Source organism: Cupressus sempervirens, chromosome 4, assembly GCF_028749045.1.
Source record: "Cupressus sempervirens isolate cs-2001-9-10 chromosome 4, ASM2874904v1, whole genome shotgun sequence".
Taxonomy (NCBI): domain Eukaryota; kingdom Viridiplantae; phylum Streptophyta; class Pinopsida; order Cupressales; family Cupressaceae; genus Cupressus; species Cupressus sempervirens.
This window is the reverse complement of record NC_143121.1, coordinates 666,565,873-666,587,167: the sequence shown is the minus strand read 5'-3', so window position 1 is coordinate 666,587,167 and position 21,295 is coordinate 666,565,873. Positions and strand designations below refer to the sequence as shown.

The 21,295-nt window shown below is 35.3% G+C and overlaps 1 protein-coding gene across 4 annotated transcripts in view; it reads right to left on the bottom strand.

Annotated features, from left to right (window-relative positions):
- Positions 1-17,085, bottom strand: part of LOC149563023 (uncharacterized) — an 86,737-nt gene extending 69,652 nt beyond the window's left edge. For 3 of the 4 annotated variants that reach the window (XM_089826463.1, XM_089826460.1, XM_089826462.1), the window contains exon 1: positions 15,572-17,012. In XM_089826463.1, coding sequence (XP_089682589.1) covers positions 15,572-16,516 — 945 coding nt within the window. In that variant the 5' untranslated portion in view covers positions 16,517-17,012. Of the gene's footprint in view, positions 1-15,571 lie in introns of all 4 variants that reach the window. The other variant, XM_089826459.1, reaches the window with a different exon arrangement.
- Positions 17,086-21,295: the final 4,210 nt, after the last annotated feature.

The window sequence follows — 21,295 nt, the reverse complement described above, 5'->3', positions numbered from 1 at the left end:
GATGAAGGTCATCCACAAACAAGTTTTAGGTACCCAATACGGGCCCACGCGTTCCTGAAACCTCTTTGGCTAAGAGCCAAGGACCAAGGAGCATCCATACTGCCAAATTCGCCCAAGGCACAATCCCGGCCTCATCCCTTATGATGTCTTCGGGCCTTGCACTCAGCAAGACATGATCCCTGGTAGGCTCTTTGTGAGCCATTCAACTTCACCAATAAACCCAGGGCCCATTGACAACTTCACACTTTTCACTTAAATCACAACTTGCTTTTTGGCTGCCCAATTGAAGTTGAAATAATTACAAGTAATCCTCATAGGCGCCATAATGAACTTTTTTATTAATATCTCTTAGCTTAGGCTTATAATGTTATTTAAGTATGACTTAGTTAAATAACATCAATTATAATCATATCTCATAATAGCTCATAATTCATCAAGTAACCCACTCAAATGCAGAAGCAACACTAATTATCGTGCCCAAGTGCCATGCCAAAAATGAAAACTTGCCAACACTAACTTATTATAAATAGTAAGTTGACCACCAGAGACCTTCAAACCAAATTGTCAACTCATGAGGGTCGCAATCATGAGCTAACACTACCATACCCTTGAGACCTACTAAAAAGGTGACTTCATAGATGACTAATAAACTCAGAATCGTTGACCCCGTGGCTGGTCAGAAGGGAGATTAATAGGGTTTGTGATTTACTTGGTGTAATTTTCAGCAGGGCAGGAAAAGAATTTATTCTAGGATTGACCACTTTTGTGCCAGTAAAAATACAGTCTTGTTTACGAAATATGAGTGTGGTGGGAGTGTCCAAGTATCTCCTTACACTCTCTCTAACCATCACCCCATTATTACAACTTGTCTAATTGGTACTCCTCATAAAGACAATAGACTGAAAGTTGAGGCTTTTGGCTTGAACACTAAACTCCTCATGAATGAAGATGTGATGCAAGTTGTGGGAATAATCAAATTCCTCAATAAAGCTAATCCTGCTCGGATCAATGCAAGGACAGATGGTGTTGGTGTTTTACAACTACAGGTTCCAACAACCAGTGTTAGGATACAGAATGAAGATGGATGCCTAGGGGTCAGCTATTTCCCATATGCAGCATGAACTCACTCAGATCTGGACCAACTTCAACAAAGCACACAAGGGCTTTCTACTCTTTAGGCTCTACAGGGCCAAGGCAAGTGCACCTAGGGATTATATTGCTTATTCTTTGATTCTCCCCTTCAATACTTACTAACATTCTTCATCTTACATCTATCCCTTACAGCAGAAAAGTGGTCAACAATCTTCTTAGATTTGTAATTAATTCCTTGGTTTACAGCAGCCAACTATAATTTATAGGAAAGCTATTACAAATCAGTGGATGACGAGCAATATAGTTCTTTGTTACAGAAATTAAACAATTGATTTTGATTTTAAAATGTGTATTGTGCAACTCAATGACAATATCAATTTGCATTTGAATTAATGACCAATGCCTTATCCATTGTTACACAGAGTCAAACCAATAATCCTTGACCAATTTTAATTGACTTGCAATGAAACTTATCAATTGTTAAGCCTAAATTCCATTCTTATGATATCCCTATTGTATACTTAGAAACCCTATCAGTTCATGGAAGCATTTACTTAATTCCTTGAATTAAAAGCAACAACAAACTGACATACAACCTATCCCAGCTGCATTAAATTGAAAGAACTTTGCTCATTCAATCTCAAAGTAACAAGCACATAATAATGGAGACGGAAATCAAAGACACAAATATTTTGAACTTTCCCTTTGTATTAATCTCCCTTGAAAATAATACAATATTGATATGAATCTCAAGACATAACTCAAAGTATGACAGGCTTTGTCATTCAATATTCACTATATTCTCAAATTGCAAATTTGAAACAACATACAATTGACACAAAAATTGGACCGACTACAATAGCATGAACACTAAAATTATACAAGACTCAGACCCTCACTCCACATCTTGGAAATCCTTTTATAGATAAGGATTGCAACAAGCTTTACATGGGAGGACACATGTCAAAAATTGATTTACAATCAAATACAAAGATATTTTTACATTGTTACTTTACAAAACATTCTTTGTATCTTAGACAAAATTGGGGAAACGATTCTGAAATTGGCAGGTGGCACTTTCTTCAGGTGTCTTTGACATGAATTTGTTTGTACTTTAACAACCTGTCACTTTCACTGCCCTTTACCTCTATTTTGTCTTTTCTACCTTCTAACTGCGATTTTAACTGCTCAATCACTACCCCCGGATGGCAGAGCTTTTATGCTAACAATGACCTCCCAAATGGCTATGTCAATTTCAATGTCAATCCAAGTGGCATCTCTGATTCCATTTAACTCTTCAAGGCATTTTGTCCATTTAGCATCTGTAATGGCCTTGACCTTAGCAATCACTTTACCCATTTCTGATTCTAGTTTATATAGCATGTCAATTAAATCATACACTACTACAATATTTGCCTCACCATTGTAGTATGTCATAAACCTAGAGTGATTCAAAATGTCATCAAAAGAGGATGACCATTCTAACCATTCCTTGACTCCTCCATCATTGTTCATCATAAACCTAGAGTGCTTCAAAATGTCATCAAAAGAGGATGACCATTCTAACCATTCCTTGACTCCTCCATCGCTGTCCAATATGCTAGGTACAAAATTTGGTGTTCCTATGGCAATTAACTTCATCTTATTATGTATCAACTGTAACTTGCCTACAAAGAAACCATTTAATTCCTTCACTCTATGAATTAACTTCCTAACAGAAATGATTAACCCCTTTGGTAGATCTTTCTTCTGTGTAAGCATGGGCACAAGGCTCTCAAAGAATTGGGTGTAAGGGCCCCATGTGGTGAATAAAGGGGACAACAAGGCAATTGCCTAAGAACATTGATACTCCGCCTCTAAAACAAGATAACTACCATGCACATTTTGTGAAACAAATTTTAAGGAATTTATCTTGTGAATCAGAAAATTCTTGATGGTTCTGATTTCTATCTCTTTGCTAGACTCCAATTCCTCTTCATCAATAACCAAGGCTTGGCCCCTCACATCTTTTGTTTTAGGTGCATAGCCCTCTATTTGTACACCCCTATCTTCAACCTCAGTAGTAGATCTTACAGGTATTCTTTAAAACCACTATCTCCTTTTCCAGTTGGAGATTCTTTCTTTCTAGGACATAGGTTTTCTTCATTTCCTCCTCATAGTGCCTCCTGGTTTTGATGTAACTCTCATAAGCTCCTTCCAACTGCTCTTCTAGGACATCAATTATGTTCTTGCCTAATAGTAATGCTGAAGTTAACAACCCATATATCTAGTTGCTTGATGTGGAATTAACATTCCACAGTATTACATTCCCTTTAGGGGATTCCTTGATCTCTGAGGATTGGCTTTTAGTTTTGTAGAGCTAAACTCCATATTGCCATAGTTTGAGCATCAACGTTGGATCCAGACCCTTTGAATTGCCCCTGCTGATTCTCATCTTCAAATGAGATAGTTCTTTCCTGCCTCCTTGTTTGATCTAATAAGAATGAGGAACTAATATCCCATCCTGGGAATACAATCGTGCCACTCCTTTGTATCATCTCTCTTGCCTCTTCTACAGTGAGAGTTTCACTTGTAGGATCATATTCTTGTAGTTTTTGGACCATCTTAACTACTACCTCATTAGAGTCACCTGGTTTCATCTGCAATGACAGCTCATTTTGCTTCAATTTAAACAAAAAACTTTTAAATTCTTTTGTTTTGATGAAATTATCATCATTCATGAACTCATTTGCTTCAATGATTCTATCATCAATCATCTGAGCTTGAAGCTCCAACTTTTTCACGCTTTGCTCATTTTCAATTGCTTGAGTTGCCAAGTAGCTTCTCCTTGCATTATCAAAACACTGACTCCTCCTTGGCAGTATGTGCAAGGCATTTTTTTTGGCTTCTGTGGAATCTCGACCATTCTTTGCTTCTTTCTCTTCTAATGAGCCCATTTTGAGATTTCAGGTTGGTCCTCGTCATCACTAACTTCAACAACAATATCCTGATCAACAGACTCAAGATCCACTCTCCTTCTAATCTCTTAAAAAACTTGAGATATAATTTCATCAAAATTCTCGATGCATTTGTTGAATTTAGACCAGTAATCCACCTCATGGTAGAACCCCTTGAATGATGGATCAGCCTTTTTCATTTCCTACTCAAAATTCACTACATCTCTAAATTTGATCATCCTCTCTCTACACACATTATCATCCAAAAAATCAGCAATTACATCCTCCTCCCAAAAACCCTTGGTTGAAGGCAGATTGTACCCTCTTACTTCTTTCAATGCAGTCCTAACCACACCATAAGAGTCATATGTTCTAGAAGGAGCAGTTGGCAATTTAAAATCTCTTAAGTCATCAGTCTCCTCAATTGCCTTTTTGCCAATTTCAAAATCTCCAGCTTTGGAGCATCTACACAAAAAGGTGCCTTTCCTGCCATTTCAACCTAAATATTATGTATTCAAAGAAATTAACTACCAAAAAACTCCACAATCCCTAATCGTTCTGGAACATATTTTGGGAGAAGATGGGGTCGCTGAGGGCATCCATAAACCCTAATGATTGTATATTCTTCAAAAAGAAATACACTTCCCCAATCATGCCCTGTTTGTTTTCCCTCATCATAACACAGATTGGGCTTAACCAATTTCCTAACACTCCTAGGTACTCTTTCTACTATAGCCCCTAACATGTTCATAACAGGGTATACAAAATCATTGTAGAAAGAAATAGTGTTAGAATAAGGGTAGAATCTTTGCCATACCCTTGTCCACCATTGCACAGGCAGTCTTTCTCCCCATTCTTCTATGCTCTCAAAGAAACTTTGATTGATGAATTGTACATTCTTGTACATAATCAGGTGCATGAGCAATGAGTAGTGATGAAATTTGAAATTTTCCATCCTTCCCTCCTGTGCTGCAACAATCTCATCGCGAATTTTGCCAACAATGTATGTAACATAATCATACCCTACATTAGTGTACGGGTCCTAAATGTTCAATGCCATGATGTAGGGTACACTAGTAGCATGCATGGTTCCATCTGAACCTAGCGCTTTATTTAATCCAAACACCATGTTCTGAAGATATCTCTGAAAATATTCAAGAGGCATAAAGTCTCTCACCTCCTTTGGTATCTCTCCTTTCTCCTTCTTTGACATAGGGATATGTCTAGTCATAGCTCTACCCATGTAGAAATTCTTATCACTGCTAAAATTCTCATTGAATTTGTCAATGTCAATTGGTAATGACATAGGTCCTCCCAAGTCAAAAGCTTCAATGAATGTTTCTTTGTCCAGTGCAAAAGTATACTTTTGTCCCTTCTGTGAAATGACTGGATTGTATGACTTTATCAATGCCTTCACTAAATCTACACCAACAAACACTTCAAGCATGATTAATTTACCCAAATTCCTATCCAATGGTTGCATATTGGAACCTTTTCCACCCTATTCTTGTACAAATACCAAAATAGCTCACTTCCATTTCTGTCAAATACCTCTGCATCTTGCAAAAATAGTAGGGATCTTTGAATGCATAACCATTAGCTGATTGGTGATTAGATGACCCTAGCAAAATCTGTAACCACTCATCTACAAAAGGGACAGGGCTTTTTGCTTTCAACGTAGATTCCTCAATTTGTGCCTGTGTGATCGATTTTCCTTCTTTTTGTGCCATAGCTTTCAAAGTATCTCAAAAATTATGAACTCAGTATGCTGAAAATTCGCTCTACAACTCTGAACTCACTCTAGCACTTCAAACTCTATGCAACTGGTAATGAAAATCCTCGTTCTTCTTAGAATTTATCTGATTCTACAAATGGGAGCGTGGCATCAATGTCATTAAAATTGGCATGCTTAAAATCCTTTCAGTCCTTGAAAAGTTGGCGATGTCTTCACTTTTTTATTGTTCATACTTCTAGCTCACATTTCTTTTTCCAGCTTAGACATGGTCATTTTAATTATGTTTTATGCTTTTAAAACTTAAGGTTGCAAAGTAGCGATCCCTTTTTATCTCTACTTCTCCACGGTTTCTTACTTTTCTTTGTTTCTGGCTGCGGCCATGCGAAAATGGCTACTTTGACTATTTCGCAACTTCTCAACTTGAATCTCTAACTGTTATGTTAACATTGCAATGCTGCAATGGCAAGTCAATCTCCACTTCACAACTCTATTTTTTTCATTCACCGCGTGGACCTGCGAAATAACGAATTCTTCATTCAAGCCTTTATCACAACCTCGCAACTATTTACTGTTTAATTTCACTGACCACGGAGATGTTGTGATAATTGCACCTTTAACCATGTTTGCATCTTCTAAACCGTTTAATCCTTTACTTTATTAATCATGGCGATCAAGCGAAACTACTACTTAACATCTTTTCGCAACATCGCTGCCTTAAAACCAAACCGTGACTTAACCCTTGCGAACTAGCGAAACCACTTATCTCCATATCACTGTTTGCTTTCCTAACTATCATTTTAAACCTATGAACTAGCAAAAGCCTTCAGACTGACCTTTTCACAACTTCTCCACAGTTTATGGTTAGAAACTTTTATCACTTGCGATGATATGATAGCTATTTCATTAATTGTTAGATTCCCTTCGCAGCTTCACACCTACAAACTTTAACTCATAGCTAAACCCTGCGACAATGCGATGATGATCTTTCGCTACTTCTCTACCCTAACCTCAAATCAAGTTTAACTGCAAGAGATGTTGCGATAACTTCACACTTAACTGCCTAGATCATACTTCACACCATCGTGATGTTGCGAATTTAGTCTTATCTCTACGTCGCGACTTAAAATTAAGAATCCATCTTACTACTTGCAATGTTGCAATCACCTCTTCAAACCTAACTGCTGTTATCTTTCGCAGCTTCACGATTCTGAACCTTAATTCGCCTCTTAAGCCCGCGAAGATGTGATACAAGCTATCTCCTCTTCCCTGCTGTAACCTCAATTAATTTTAATTGCCCACGAAGTAGCGATAGCTCAGACTTTGTCTGCCATGGTTATCTTTTGTACCTTCGCAACTTAAAAACTCTTAAGCCAAATACAAGTTGTGATCGCGTGATCTTCACTTCATCTCTTCTTCGCAGCCCAAACTTGAAAGTCGGCACTAACACCTGCAACATTGCAATAACCTTGTTGATGAATGTTTCACGACTTCGTGGTGACCAAAACACTCAGGGGACAAAACGGGGAGATGTTGCGATTAAAACAATATCGCAGCATCGCAACTTAAAGCACTTCAGAGACATGACTTATAATTAATGAAAATGATCAATGGACTTGGGGATATAAAAATCAACATATAACCAAAGTTTTTGATGTATCCCTATTTTATACTTGCATGTCAATTTATGAATAATTCATCAAAACATAAGACATGATTATTTACTAGGGTTCTTTCATGAGGATGACGACATTTTAGAAACCCTAAGCAGCAAAAACACACTCTCTTCTTGATTTTCACAAGGTATCACAAAAATTTGGCTGGGTGAAAATTCAAGCCATCAGATGGAACCAAAATGTCCTAGCATGGAAGGGTTTGTTTCAGACTGGTGGAAGAAAGCTAGCAAAAGATATGAGAAGGGAGGAAACAGAGTTATATAATACTATAGTCCCAGCTGAGGAATCTTTACAGGCAGACCCGGCCAAAAAAGAATCCAATCATATACTGTGTCAGTCTAAGAATGCATTAAGAAGTATTCAAAGCACTTCAAATAATGGGGATGAAAACAAGAGCTAGGATCAATTGGCTCAAAGATGGTGACAAAGGATCAAGGTACTTCTTCCAGATCCTTAAATGTAAAGAAGCAAAAGAACATATTGCCAGCATTTGGGAGAATGACAGGAATATATCAGATCAAGAGGGTATCCTATATTGCTTTTAAAAATTTCTACCATAAGCTTGTTACATCTGAAGATAATGTTACTATATATCAGTTTATTTCTAGATTCGATTGTGTGTGTTTTTAGCATCAACGTTTTGGATCACACTCAGTGATCCATCATCAGGAAGAGAGTGTGATCCGAAACATTGATCCTAAGAAGACACACAATTGAATCCAGAAATAAACAGATATTTACTAATGGATGGTGGAAGTCTGAGAATGTTGATAGATAATGTTACTGATAAAGCTCTTGCTAGAAATAAAATCAGAACTATCGTACTGAATAAACTTGAAAGGAGTGATGCAGCTGAACTGGATAAAGAAATTTCCCTGGAAAAGTGAATAAAGCTATTGGACCCTAAGCGATGTCAAAGCCCCAGGTCTAGATGGACTACAAGTAGAACCCTACAAAAAGAATTTAAGTTGGATTGGGCAGAATTTGTTAGAACAGTACAAAGAAGCTTTTGAAGTGGGATCTCTGGGAGATAAGATTAATAGACTGATCAAACTTATCCTAGAGGAGGGTGATAAGTCTCTTTTCAAAAATTGGAGACCTACTACTCTCCTCAATGTGTCATATAAAATCATTACCAAAGTCTTATTCAAAAGAATGGAACCCATACTACAAAAGGTGGTCAGCTTGTCAAACAGGATTTGTGAAAGGCAAATACATCCTTGAAAATCTGCTGACATGCTGAGAAACAATGAATTGGGCAAAGGAATCCAACCAAAACATTCCTATGTTGCCAGTAGACTTTGAGAAGGTAAATGACCGAGTAGAATAGAACTTCATCTTCATGATGTTGGAAGGATTTAGATTTCAAAAACAATTTTGTCACATGGTCAAAACTCTCATGATGGATGCTCAGGCTATGGTAGAGGATGTCCTTTAGCACCTGGTATTTTTGTACTATCTGCGGATGCAATGTATTACCTTTTGAGAGATGGTCAGATATATCCCAGAGTCAAAGTAGTGACTCTTCCTATCAAAGAACTGTCAAATATACAATTTGTTGATGATATAGCTATGTTGATTCAATTAGCTGAGAAGGAATTTGAGGCCCTAATGTAGAAAAAGGACATAAGTTGTTTTGCTTCTGACAAAAAAACTTTCTCCCTAAACCAGTTATGTTGGGATGGAAGCTAATCCTCCTGACTGGTTTGCCAAGTATTCTATTCAGTGGGGGGGTAGCTCTCAAATAAGATATCTTTATGTCCCATTTGCTATTAGCCCTAATCTTACAGATATGTGGAACTGGATTAGGGAAGACTAGGTAAAAAAATTCAGAAGATGGAAGAAGCATTATCTAACAATGGCTGGAAGGGTGCAAGTATGTATAGCTATGTTGATTCAATTAGCTGAGAGGGAATTTGAGGCCCTAATGTAGAAAAAGGACATAAGTTGTTTTGCTTCTGACAAAAAAACTTTCTCCCTAAACCAGTTATGTTGGGATGGAAGCTAATCCTCCTGACTGGTTTGCCAAGTACTCTATTCAGTGGGGGGGCAGCTCTCAAATAAGATATATTTATGTCCCATTTGCTATTAGCCCTAATCTTACAGATATGTGGAACTGGATTAGGGAAGACTAGGTAAAAAAATTCAGAAGATGGAAGAAGCATTATCTAACAATGGCTGGAAGGGTGCAAGTATGTCAAAAAAATTATTTCTTCATATAATATGTATTACTCCTCCACCTGCCTCTTCAGCCAGTACTAGTTTGATCTTATATTAAAGTATATCAGGGATTTTATTTGGTCTTATGGGAACAGAAAGAAGAAAAGGCTCATGGTCAAATGGGCCTGGTTTATTATGAGAAAATGCAGAGGGGGATTAGGCCTCAAGGATATTAAGAATCGGGGTATTTCAATTGCAGCTAAATGGATCTTTAAGTCCTTACAAGGTGAAGAGCCATGGAAGATCTTGATTAGATACAATTTATCAAAATCCGTACCTAGTCAAGGCCTCTCATGGACTGATCTTCCCCTGGCAGACATTATTGCACGACAATTTCCTATCAAACCAGCAAGATCAGACATTTTTAAGTCAATCTGGATGGCATGGGATTGTTTACTGGCCTTTATAACACAAAATGAAATTATTTATCCTAATAAATTAATTTGTGGAGAGAGAACCATATGGTGGAATCTTAAGCATCTTGACAAACCACTGGCACTTATCGAAGGGTGTTTAGCCAAGAATTGGGCTGACAAAAATATCAAATCATTTAAAGATACCATTCACAATGGACAACTCATATACTGGCATACACTTTGTGAACCTCACCCAATGGAGAACTTGTTTCATATTGAGGGAGACTTCTTCCTCCTTGGCTCTTTCCAGAAACTATGATGTTATTGAAGATAGACCCTCTTGCTTCCTTTGGAAAAATGGTACCCCCCTTCCATCTGTTTCCAGAAACTATGATGTTATTGAAGATAGACCCTCTTGCTTCCTTTGAAAAACAGTACCCCCCCCTCCCATCTGTTAAATCCAGAATGATCTATGCAACCCTTGCTGATAACAGTGACCTTATTTCCCATCTTGTTGCCACCTCGAACCCAGATCTTGAAACCTAAGTTACCGATTCTGGTTCTGATGCTGATGCGTGGATTTTTTTTTTGGGATTTTGGATGCGTTTGGGTGCGTCCATACATAAGTATGTATATATATATATATATATATATATATATTAATACATATATATTTATGTAAAGTTGTCAACTATAATTTATGACAATGTATGCAAAGAAATACAAGAAATATCAAATATACAATAATACAAAAATAAACCATTCATTGAATCATTATAATTTATCATAATCAAATTGAAATACATTATAATAGTAATCAAAACATCAAGATTCCAATGCAATTTGAATTACAAAATCAAAACATAGTTCATGTTTCAAAACTTCAATGTTGATCAATCAAGAGTCAATGCTCAAAATTCACAAATCACATTCAGTCATTCAGAATCATAAGGATTCTCAAAAAAATCCACATTCTCATCATCTCCTCCTGCTGCAACACTTGCAAATTCATTTGAACCATGCATGGTTCCAATTGTGCTAGATGCACGTGCTATGATGTTATAAACATCATCATCCGTTATCACAGTAAGATCCTAAAGTGTTGCATCCAAGTCTGCACATTCAGGGGCTACATCCCAAAGCTTGGTTGACCCTTCCTTGTATCCATCCTCCTTACGTGACAAAAGACGCAAGTTGGTATGTATATAAACCAAGTCCTCAGCTTTCTTTGAGCCCAACCGGTTGCGCTTCACTGAATGGATATAGGAGTATGTACTCCAATACCATTCAGCAGCAGAAGAACTTGCAAGCTGAATAGTGTTCATAAAATTTTAAAAACAAATTAGAGAATGTTAAACACTAAAGTGTAGAATACAATTGCTAGAAATAAATAAATGAAAACTTACTTGTGAGAGGATCTTGATTGCAAGAGGTTGTAGATGTTAGAGTAAATAATTAATTAATTATTAATTATTTATTCTATTTACTTAAGCTTACTTAGGTTAATGCATTTATTTAATATTTAGTATTTAATGCATGTAGTGATGAGTTGTTGACAACATGGGAGTTTGTTCCCTTCTAGCATGTTCCACCTTTTTGTGGAAGAGTGCGTAGTTGTCAACCTTATCTTCTACCACCTTCCAGCTTATTCTACAAGCTTCCATGAGGCCTTTATAAGCGGTCTCTCTCTCATTGTATCACAACGCATTCTCATTGTAAATACAATTTCATTGTTTTGCATTATTTCTCTCTCATGTCCGTTTAGGGTTTTTCCAAGCTCCACCTCTTCCTTCTTGGTTTCCCTTCGAAAGGTTATTTTGCATGTAGGTGATCTTGGCGACTGCGGAGTTGGATTTCATCAACTCCTACAGTAGATGCTTGAATCGTTGACCATACATGTACCACGATGTGATACCTCCTATGTCATTTTGGTCCTTTATTGCATTTGGAGTAAGTTTTGATCCTGAAGCAAATAAGCCAAATTCTTGCCTCACCTTTCTGTGCATTTCCTCATCTGGGAGGAGTCTTGCAAATGTAATGTAGCACCCAGTAGCAACTTCTTCATCCGCATATGGTGCAATTCTATCCGGCATAGCAAGTATTTCTTGGCTATAGTACCTTGGAGATAAGGCATATGCAAGGAGGTGCAATGGGGTAGTCATCCTCTCCCAACGATGATGAATGATATCCTCCACCTTTTTACTCAAGACTTCACATTCTATGGGGTTAGTCTCATGTGCTTGTATGGAAAGCTTTACCTTTTCTACCATGGTGTCCATGCCATCGTACACATCCCCCAAGCAAGGTGCATCTGTATCAGCAAAGCGTAGCATACTCATGATAGGCTTGGTGAAATCCAACACAAGTTGCACACGAGCCCACCAGTGCTCATGCAAGATCATACCCCTAACCTTCAAGGCTCTCTCTCTCTCTTAATTGGTTACAAATAACCATTTGGCTCAATGCTGATTTCACCTTGACGAGTCGTTTCAGAACAATAGTATGAGATGCAAATCTATTCTCGGCTACCTATAAGCAAGTTGACAATATGATATCAAATATAAAACGAAGTTATAAACAAGAAACATTTCTTGATATTGAACATGAATATAAAACTTATTCAAAATAAATAAATAAATGAAACTAAATAATTACAATTTTAAATCTACCTTCAACAACTCCAACTTGGAGAATGATTTGAATATAGATTGTGACATGTGGTGGTTTGTCACAAACATTTGTATCTCCTCTCCCTCTTGGTATATTTGCTTCACCCAATCTATTTGGGTGCCAATTTGTTGCATGACCAAGTTGAGAGAGTGTACGGTGCATGGTGTCCAAAAAATATGGTCATATCGAGACTCAACCAAAGCACCTGCACCCCTACAATTCGTGGCATTATCTGTGACCACCTGGACCACATTCTCACTACCCATCATCTCTATTGCCTCAATGAGAATTCTAGAAATGAATTGTGAATCCTTAACTTGTCCTTCACAATCAATAGCCATCAAAAACATTGACCCTTTGGGGAACATTGCAATCACATTTATCAATGGTCGATTTCTTGTGTCTTTCCATCCATCAGATACTATTGTTATGCCGGAAGTTTTCCAAGATGTCCTAATTGGTTAAAGAGCTTTGTCTATTGAAATCTTTTCTTTTTGCAAAAGAGTAGTAAGCACCTTTTCATACCTAGGGCTAATGTAATCAGCTGGTGCTTTAAGGATGGCTGCAACCACTTCCCTCGAATATGGCGATCTTACCAAATTGAAAGGAAGACCATTAGCATAAAGGCAACATGCAATTGCTTCATCAACAATCTCTCTTGCCTCCATTTTGAATGCTTGATCCAACAGACCTCTTTTGCAAGTAATAACTTCTACTTCATCATCATCCTCTGCCACTTCCAAGAATGGATGTTTGGAGGATGCAACATGATCGGGGGGCACATTCACTTTGTTCTTTGTAGATGCAGATTTGTAAAAACTTGTTTTTGATTTGCTCACTAAAAAATCAGCAGCCTCTTGTTCTTTTATGAATCCAGCTACTTGTGCATCGCTCAACTTTTTTCCATCTTTACTTCCCTTGCACAATTCTATTCCTTTACCAGTACGGCCCATAAAATGAGCTTTGACCCGAGAATATGAGCTGTTGAATGGTTTACTATGACATATATTGCATCTCCAAATGTATGATCGACCTCCGGAAACCTATGATAATCTTGTGGTGTGTCTCCATAATGGAGATGCCACATCAATATTGAAGTTATCACTTCATTCTTGCCCTGCTACTGAACTTTGACTATCAGTAGTGACCATTCTTGCATGATAGCAACTGTAAATCTAATAAGAAAATAGAAAAAAACAACTTAGAAATGTTTTAAAAAACTTACTCCTTCATTTCTTTAAAAAAAAAAAAAACAAAATTTCTTGAAAAATTCATGAAGAACTAAAAAAAATCACTAAAAAGACTCATGAAATGGATTGGATGCTTACCTTAGATGCTTATTCGTCCTTTGTGGAAGCTCAATAGACACCCTAGGAATGATCCTCTTCCAAACAATGACCTTGCTTTCAGAATTTCACAATGGAGACCAAATGATAAGAGAGCCCAGCTGAAAACAAAATGGGAAGAATGGGCAATGAATGGCCTCTTTAAGGGTCATTTTAGGGTTTTAAGGCAAATAGAAGGGAAAAAAAACAATAAAAAAACTATTTATAACACATGTTTTTTGAGTCACTTAAGTGACTGGGCGGTGGAAAAGGCTGGACGCTCACGGGATGCATCCGGATGCTCTCCGGATGCTCTCCGGAGCACCCCACACACATCCGCAGGCAAGGATGTTGCTTCCTGGAAGCATCCACCGCGCATCCTCGCACATCAGCATCTGCACCAGGCTAAAACCCAGACACATCGGTATCCTAGCTTTAAACCTCTGCTTGGCAATCTATTATCAGTAATTTATGGTGCAAACTCGTAGAACCAAAGAAGAGATGTTTCTTTTGGAGCCTACTGTTGCATAAACTTCCTGTCTTTGCTGCAGAAGGGGATTTTAATATTTGTCCAATTTGTAGACTTCCTAAAACTATTATGCATATTTTATTCTCCTGCTTATTATTGGTTCCAATATCAGTCCTTGGCAGAATGTAGTAGGTAATGTTTAATGCCTCAAGAAAGATTCTAACTACTTTTGTCTATTGTTTCTAGTGAGATTCTTCGGTTGCTCTGGAAAACTAGGAATACTGAATTTCTTAATGGTCGTATCCGAGTGCTTACTAAGTCTCTCAGGAGTCAGGACATAGTTAATGAAATTTCTTGCCAGGCCACCAGCACTTTCAGGATCACAGGGCAGAAAGCTAGATGTATTACATATATTGCATCACTTGGTTTTTCAAGACTTCCTTACAGAAGTTGTCACGAAGCCTGATGTTTATGGATACAAATCAAAGGCACTTTTTGGTGCAGAAAAGATAATAACAGCCATGAACAATCATGACGTGATTGAGTAGGAAGCCTTACCAGTTGATTGTCAAGGAGTGTATATGATATTTATGCAAGATATTTTTCAGGTATACCATTTTATGGTAACTTTCCTATCTTTGATTCATAAGATGAGCCGCTTTGGATTATGTAAAATTAAACATAATCCTGCAAATTTGGACTACATAAAAAATAAAAATGGGACATTATTTTTCATGACCTAGTCTGCATCATATACCTTACAGAGCATTCTCGGAGTTAAACAGAAAGGCTGAATTAAAAACTGCAGAACATGTGCTTGGCATTACATTGAGCTGATATCCTACTGTATAGATCAAACTCTTTTAATGGGAATGCAGAGTTGGGCCTATTTAGTTTAGTTCCAACTACATAAGCTGAAGAGGATCAGCTGTAAGGCTCGTACTCCCATATCAGATAATTTGATAATATTTCGTAGAGGACCTCAATAGAAAAATATTTCAAATACGAAAATATCTCGATCTTTAAGAAAAATATATATATAGACTAGGCTTCCAGTTATAATAGCATTCTTCAAGGCGGGAAAATAAAATATACCTGATGGAATCCTGGCTCCTTGGTTAATGGGACTCCAAGATCTGCCAGGCAAGCATGAATTCTCGCATCGCTGCCATAGAGATAAGAATACCGATCCAGACAACTGTCCTGCATTTTTTCCAGAGCCTTTGCAAGTGGATAGCTAATGGCAAAGCCTCCGCCACCAAAAGCCATTCCATATGAATGCAAGAGATTCTGTTCAACACTCTCTGAATTGCTCCCAATATAGTAATACTGATTATGGTCATATTTCGACAGAACCTGCAGTAGATTTTCTGGGAAGAAAACAGTGTCGTCATCACCCATGACAAACCAATGGACATCTGACAGATTGAGCCTGAATGTCTCAGAAACAATCCTTGAAATCCTAATTGCAGATCTTAAACCATTCTTAAAAGTGTACCTAAACCTGGCAGTATCCTCCGAGACCTTCAAGGAGGGCAAAGAAGTTGTTGCTGTCTGGGGTCCATCTAACGCGCGATCTAACCAAACAAAACCCCTCATAACATCCGGCTTCCACCACAAATCAACATACTGCTTTCTCTTGTTCCAATTCCTAGCTGAGGATGCTAGCCCGAAAACAATGTTGTGAAGGCTGGTATTGTTGCCGGTAGGTTTCATGTCAGAGCAGGCCGCCAGGGGTTGGGTCGTTTGAGTATACAGACGTGACGAATTGTTATAACTAGAAGAGAAATTAGAAGTATCAATGCCCATCATGAGGGCAGCCAAACACTTCGAGGATTGCAAACAAGGATGTGTTGTAAGCATCAAGTATAATATATAAAGTGTCCAACAAGTGCAAAAAAATCCAAGCACGAATTTGAACCTTTTCCAGTAATTCAGCTTCCAAACCAGGGAATGTCTAGGGCTGAAACAATTCTCAGTAGTATTGCCGTTCCTCATCTTCTGCTTTTGCTTCAGCCGCAATTTTGCCATCAAACGCATTGAAATCCCATTCGGTTTATTCTTCAATTCAAAAAGCTCTTGTTGGGTAAAGCTCAACGTAGAAATTCCATTTCTATAGTCTACAACTCACAAATTCTACATACCCACTGGACATTAATCTTTATTTGTGCTCCCGATCTAGTAGTGCATCAGGGATACAACTTTCTCAGACAGAGATTGCAAAACCACAAAGCTCAGCCTACCACTGCACCTTAACCAACTTCTGCACATCAGTCGATTCACAGGTCAAAGTGAAACGTCCTACCATTTACAGCGGAAGATTTGGTAATTTGGATACGAAATGGCCAGTTACAGCCCGTAATCGTGGTGATTTCAAGTTCCTGCACTACACGTGGTCCAAGAATGTTTTTGCATGAGCTGAACTGACAGTGTGCGTGAGGAATACGCCGAATAAAAAACGGTTAAATACCTAGCACATTTGCATGAACTGAACTTACAGTGTGCACTGAACTGACAATGCGATGAGGAACACGCCGATAAAAAACGGTTAAATACCTAGGACATTTATATAGGACATAAAACAATGTGCCCGAGACAATCATCTCGGCGGAAGAATTGTTTTTTTAAATCTCTTTCATTTTACACAGATAGATGGTTGGATGAGTTTTTTAAAGCAGAAAATACTATGAATTTAATGTATAAAGTCTTATTTTAAATATAGTATAGATGAAAATTTTATTTTAATTGGACAAACAATATATTTTTATGAATTATTAGTTTATAGATGAAAACTTTATAGTTGCAAAAAGTAATTAAACAAAGACGCATAGCATCTAGTTTCTGCCGATGTATAATTTGTTATTGCATTAGTCATACAATTAGTTCGTAAAAAAATTTGAGTTAAAAAATAAATTGTATTATACTTGTATATGCAAATACAACATTGACTAATAAGCTAATACAAAATTTAAAAAATGAAATGTCATTGATACATAACGTATATTGATTTTGTTGTGGTAAAAGAAAAATATAGAAATACATTTAAATCATATGTGACCAAGAGAATGTCTACTTTGTATTAAGCAATTAATGATGAGCAAGACAAATAATAGTTTTTGAAAAATAATGTAGAGGTAGGTTCATTTTGTTTGGATAATTACATTGATCTATCTTGTGGTACAATTTTTGTCACTATGTGCCAATTTTGTTTTAAATTGAAATAAAAATACTTCAACAATATTGTGGAATGTAGAAAATAAATAAATAAATAAATTTCAAGATTGTTATTGTTATCAAATGAGTACAAACTATTTATGATACTTTTAAAAATTCGTTTATTATTGTCTTTAGAATAAGTACAAGATATTTATGGTGCTTTTTCAACTTTATTTATTACTCATTTTTTTTCCACATTGGAATGTATAAAGTTCTTAAGTGAGCCAAAAACACTACTGTAGCAAAAAGAAGCCAATCATATTGAAGATAAATGTTTTCTCTATAATTCTAAAAACTTCAATATATATTAAAACTTTAGAGATCTAAAAAGTTGTCAAAAAATACTCAAATCTTATTGAACAATTCAATGAAACAGTTGCATTTCAATGAATGCTATAGTATCCTGCCTTGGCAGGAACTAATAATAAATTGTTTTGATTGCACAAACAAATAAAGAAAAAATTGCCTTACAAAACAACCACTCAGATTGTGAATAAATATATTATGTTGAATTATTTTAAATATAATAAATATGAAAACTTTATAGCTCAAAAAGTAATTGAATAATAAAGTGTTCTAATTAGACAAATTAAAAAGTAAAGGAACTAATAAATCTTATTTATCTAAAATCATATAGATGATATTTATAAAAAATTATTTTATTTTATTTTTGTGAAATAAAATGAAAAGAAAAAAGGTTTTAAGGATTAAAAGTCTATATAAACGATGACAATTTTTAGATTTAAGTGATTAAAACTTTTTTTTGTTTCCACCATTAAAATAATCATTTTTAACTTTTATTATAAAATTAATAAATTGTGTACAATATAGGTGCAAGATTTTTAACTTCATAACTCAACAACTTTACCATCACAACATGCCATTATTGACAATTTTAAAGAGATGTTTTTTATTAATGATTTATTAATGTTTAATATTTTTAAATGTACTAATTTTGTTTAGATTTGTATATTTCTAATATCATATTTTTTTTAATTATTCTCATTCAATTAAAAATGTTAAACAATAATATATACTTTTATATTATATAAAATTTTAAGAAATATTATTTTATATTATTATTATAATAATATTAATATTATGATGTTATAATTTCTTTATAATATAATAGTAAGATATGATCTATATGCAATATATAATATATACCAATAAGGACATTTACAAATAAAATAAAATTTAAGATTTAAATTAATTATACATTAATTAACAATTGATAATTATTTATATAATTATTTTTAAAAATATATTACTATAATTATCAAAATTATGACTATATAATACTTTTTATTACTATGCATATTTTATATATTATTATAAATTTATTAAATTAAAATTAAGTTTATACTAAAACTTAAAGGCAAGCATGTGGTACTTGTTTTTATTGTGGATTCGCAATAGGGAGTTAGAGTGTGGTTTCATAAGGGGGCTTGAGTTCTAATCTTTTAGAAGGTGGGCGGTTTGATGAGCAAAATTATATTTTGCTATGGGATTATTCAAATCTTCTCCTAAAAAGTAGACTCTCCTAATTTTTAGGAAATGGGTGAAAAGGGGTGGAATGCTTTTTCCATTTGTCAAATCTAAATTTTATATTTTTAGTTAAAATATAAATTTAGAGGAAAATTAAGTTTTTAACTTATTTTTAATGCATGTCTTACTTAAATTTTGGAGCTTAAATATACACCATAAGTCATGGAAGTGCTAGCTTTAAAATATTTGCTAAAAAATAACAATCGGCTCTATTTTATAGGAAGCCCCTTTCCATGGGACCCTAACCTTAGTCATCTCATGTGCCTTATTTCTTTGAGAAGTTCCTTCATGTTGCTCACTTACAAGTTGTCCTTATACTAGCTACTAATATCTTTGTATGGAGCACAATCTTTGACGACGTGTCATTTCGTTCCCAATACTCACTTGTTGCAAAAAGTCTAGATTATTTCCTCTCATCCTTCTTTATGAACCTTCCATGTATCAGTTTCACATTGTAAATGATGAGTGTTGGTCCTTAGCTAGGCAATTAAAACTTTTGTCTTTCCTTTAATTGCAAATCCTAAATACTCTTTAACCCCATGTTCACATGTGCAATTAAATTCTTCGACATAATAAGTTATTTTCTACCTATCTAATTTGTCCACAAGACATCCTTAAATTTCTCCAACACTCAATTCTCAATTCTTTATCTCTATATTGGTGTTTGGGAACTCATAAGGATTAATGTTTCGTTTGTTTGACCACTTGTTATTTTGTTTGCTCCAATTTTTTTCCTACGCTCTAGCTACTCATCAACCACAAATCTAGATCAGTAATGTTTATCCATATTTATTGTATAAAATAATAAATAAATAAATTTACTATACAAATAAATTAGCTAATATAAAATAATAATAATAATAATAATAATAATAAATTATCGATAAAAGGTCGAAGCCAAGATTAATTATTATTATGTGTTGATTCAAAGCCAAGATTTATTATTATTAGTTATTAAGCTCAAGTAGATTCGAACCCACGACCTCCCACATAAGAGGCTCACAATTTATATTTGTGCTATAGGCTCTTGCCTAATAATAAAAACTTTATTATATTTTATAATTTAGCTTAAATTGATAGAGAAGATATAAAATATTGTATAAATTATATTATTAAATGTTAATTATTTATATTTTGAAAAAAAAATATTAAAAAATTAAATACTATTTAACCACTTTAATTAAATAATATAAAATTTTAAAAATTGAATTACTAACAATTGAATGTATAAAATATGAACTAAATAATTTTAAATTACATATTACTAATTTAATACTTAATATTGTTCTATGATATTCTTTGAATTTAATTATTCTTAAATTAGAGAAAAATGAAGGGTGAGCGAGTAGTCAAGTTGGTGTGAAGGTGAGTTGTGAAGCATATTGTTAGGCTTATGATCTCGGTGCTATGCATCAACCACAGTGTGATTCACACTAGATTACCACAAACCATTTTGAAGTTGACTAAATGTCCAACTAGGCCCTAACATTAAACTTAAATGAAGAGGTAATGGAGAACTTCACAAATTTAGCACCACTTGTGGATGGAGAAATAACTTTCTAGAATTAATTATAAACAATGCAACATCCAAAGAGCTTTTAAGTAGGAGATTGGTCTCAAACTTAAAATTCTTTAGGCCTCAAACATTTTTTAAAATGAGTTTAAAGGAGATTTTCTACGAGGGACGAATTATGCTTTTTGTGTTGTGTGCCACATTTAATGAGGCAAGGAATCATCATCATTTCATAGATAAGCACAATCTCTTCATTTCTTACAAATAGTTGAAGCCCCTTCAATGAAGTGGTAGGTGTTGCCTGCAAGAAAAAATGGAGTCATCTTTTACATTTAGATGTCCAAACTAGCAAAATCATTTTTTATAGTAAAACAAAAATACAATGCATGGATGGAATGTTTTATTTTAAGCACAAATTTATCACGGAGGTGGTGGGCAGGTTTTAGGGGAAATGTTCTTTGAAATGAAGAACACACCCTAAAACAACACAAATATCTTCTCTATGATCATCACATAGGCACTCTAGTTGGATGAATAGAATC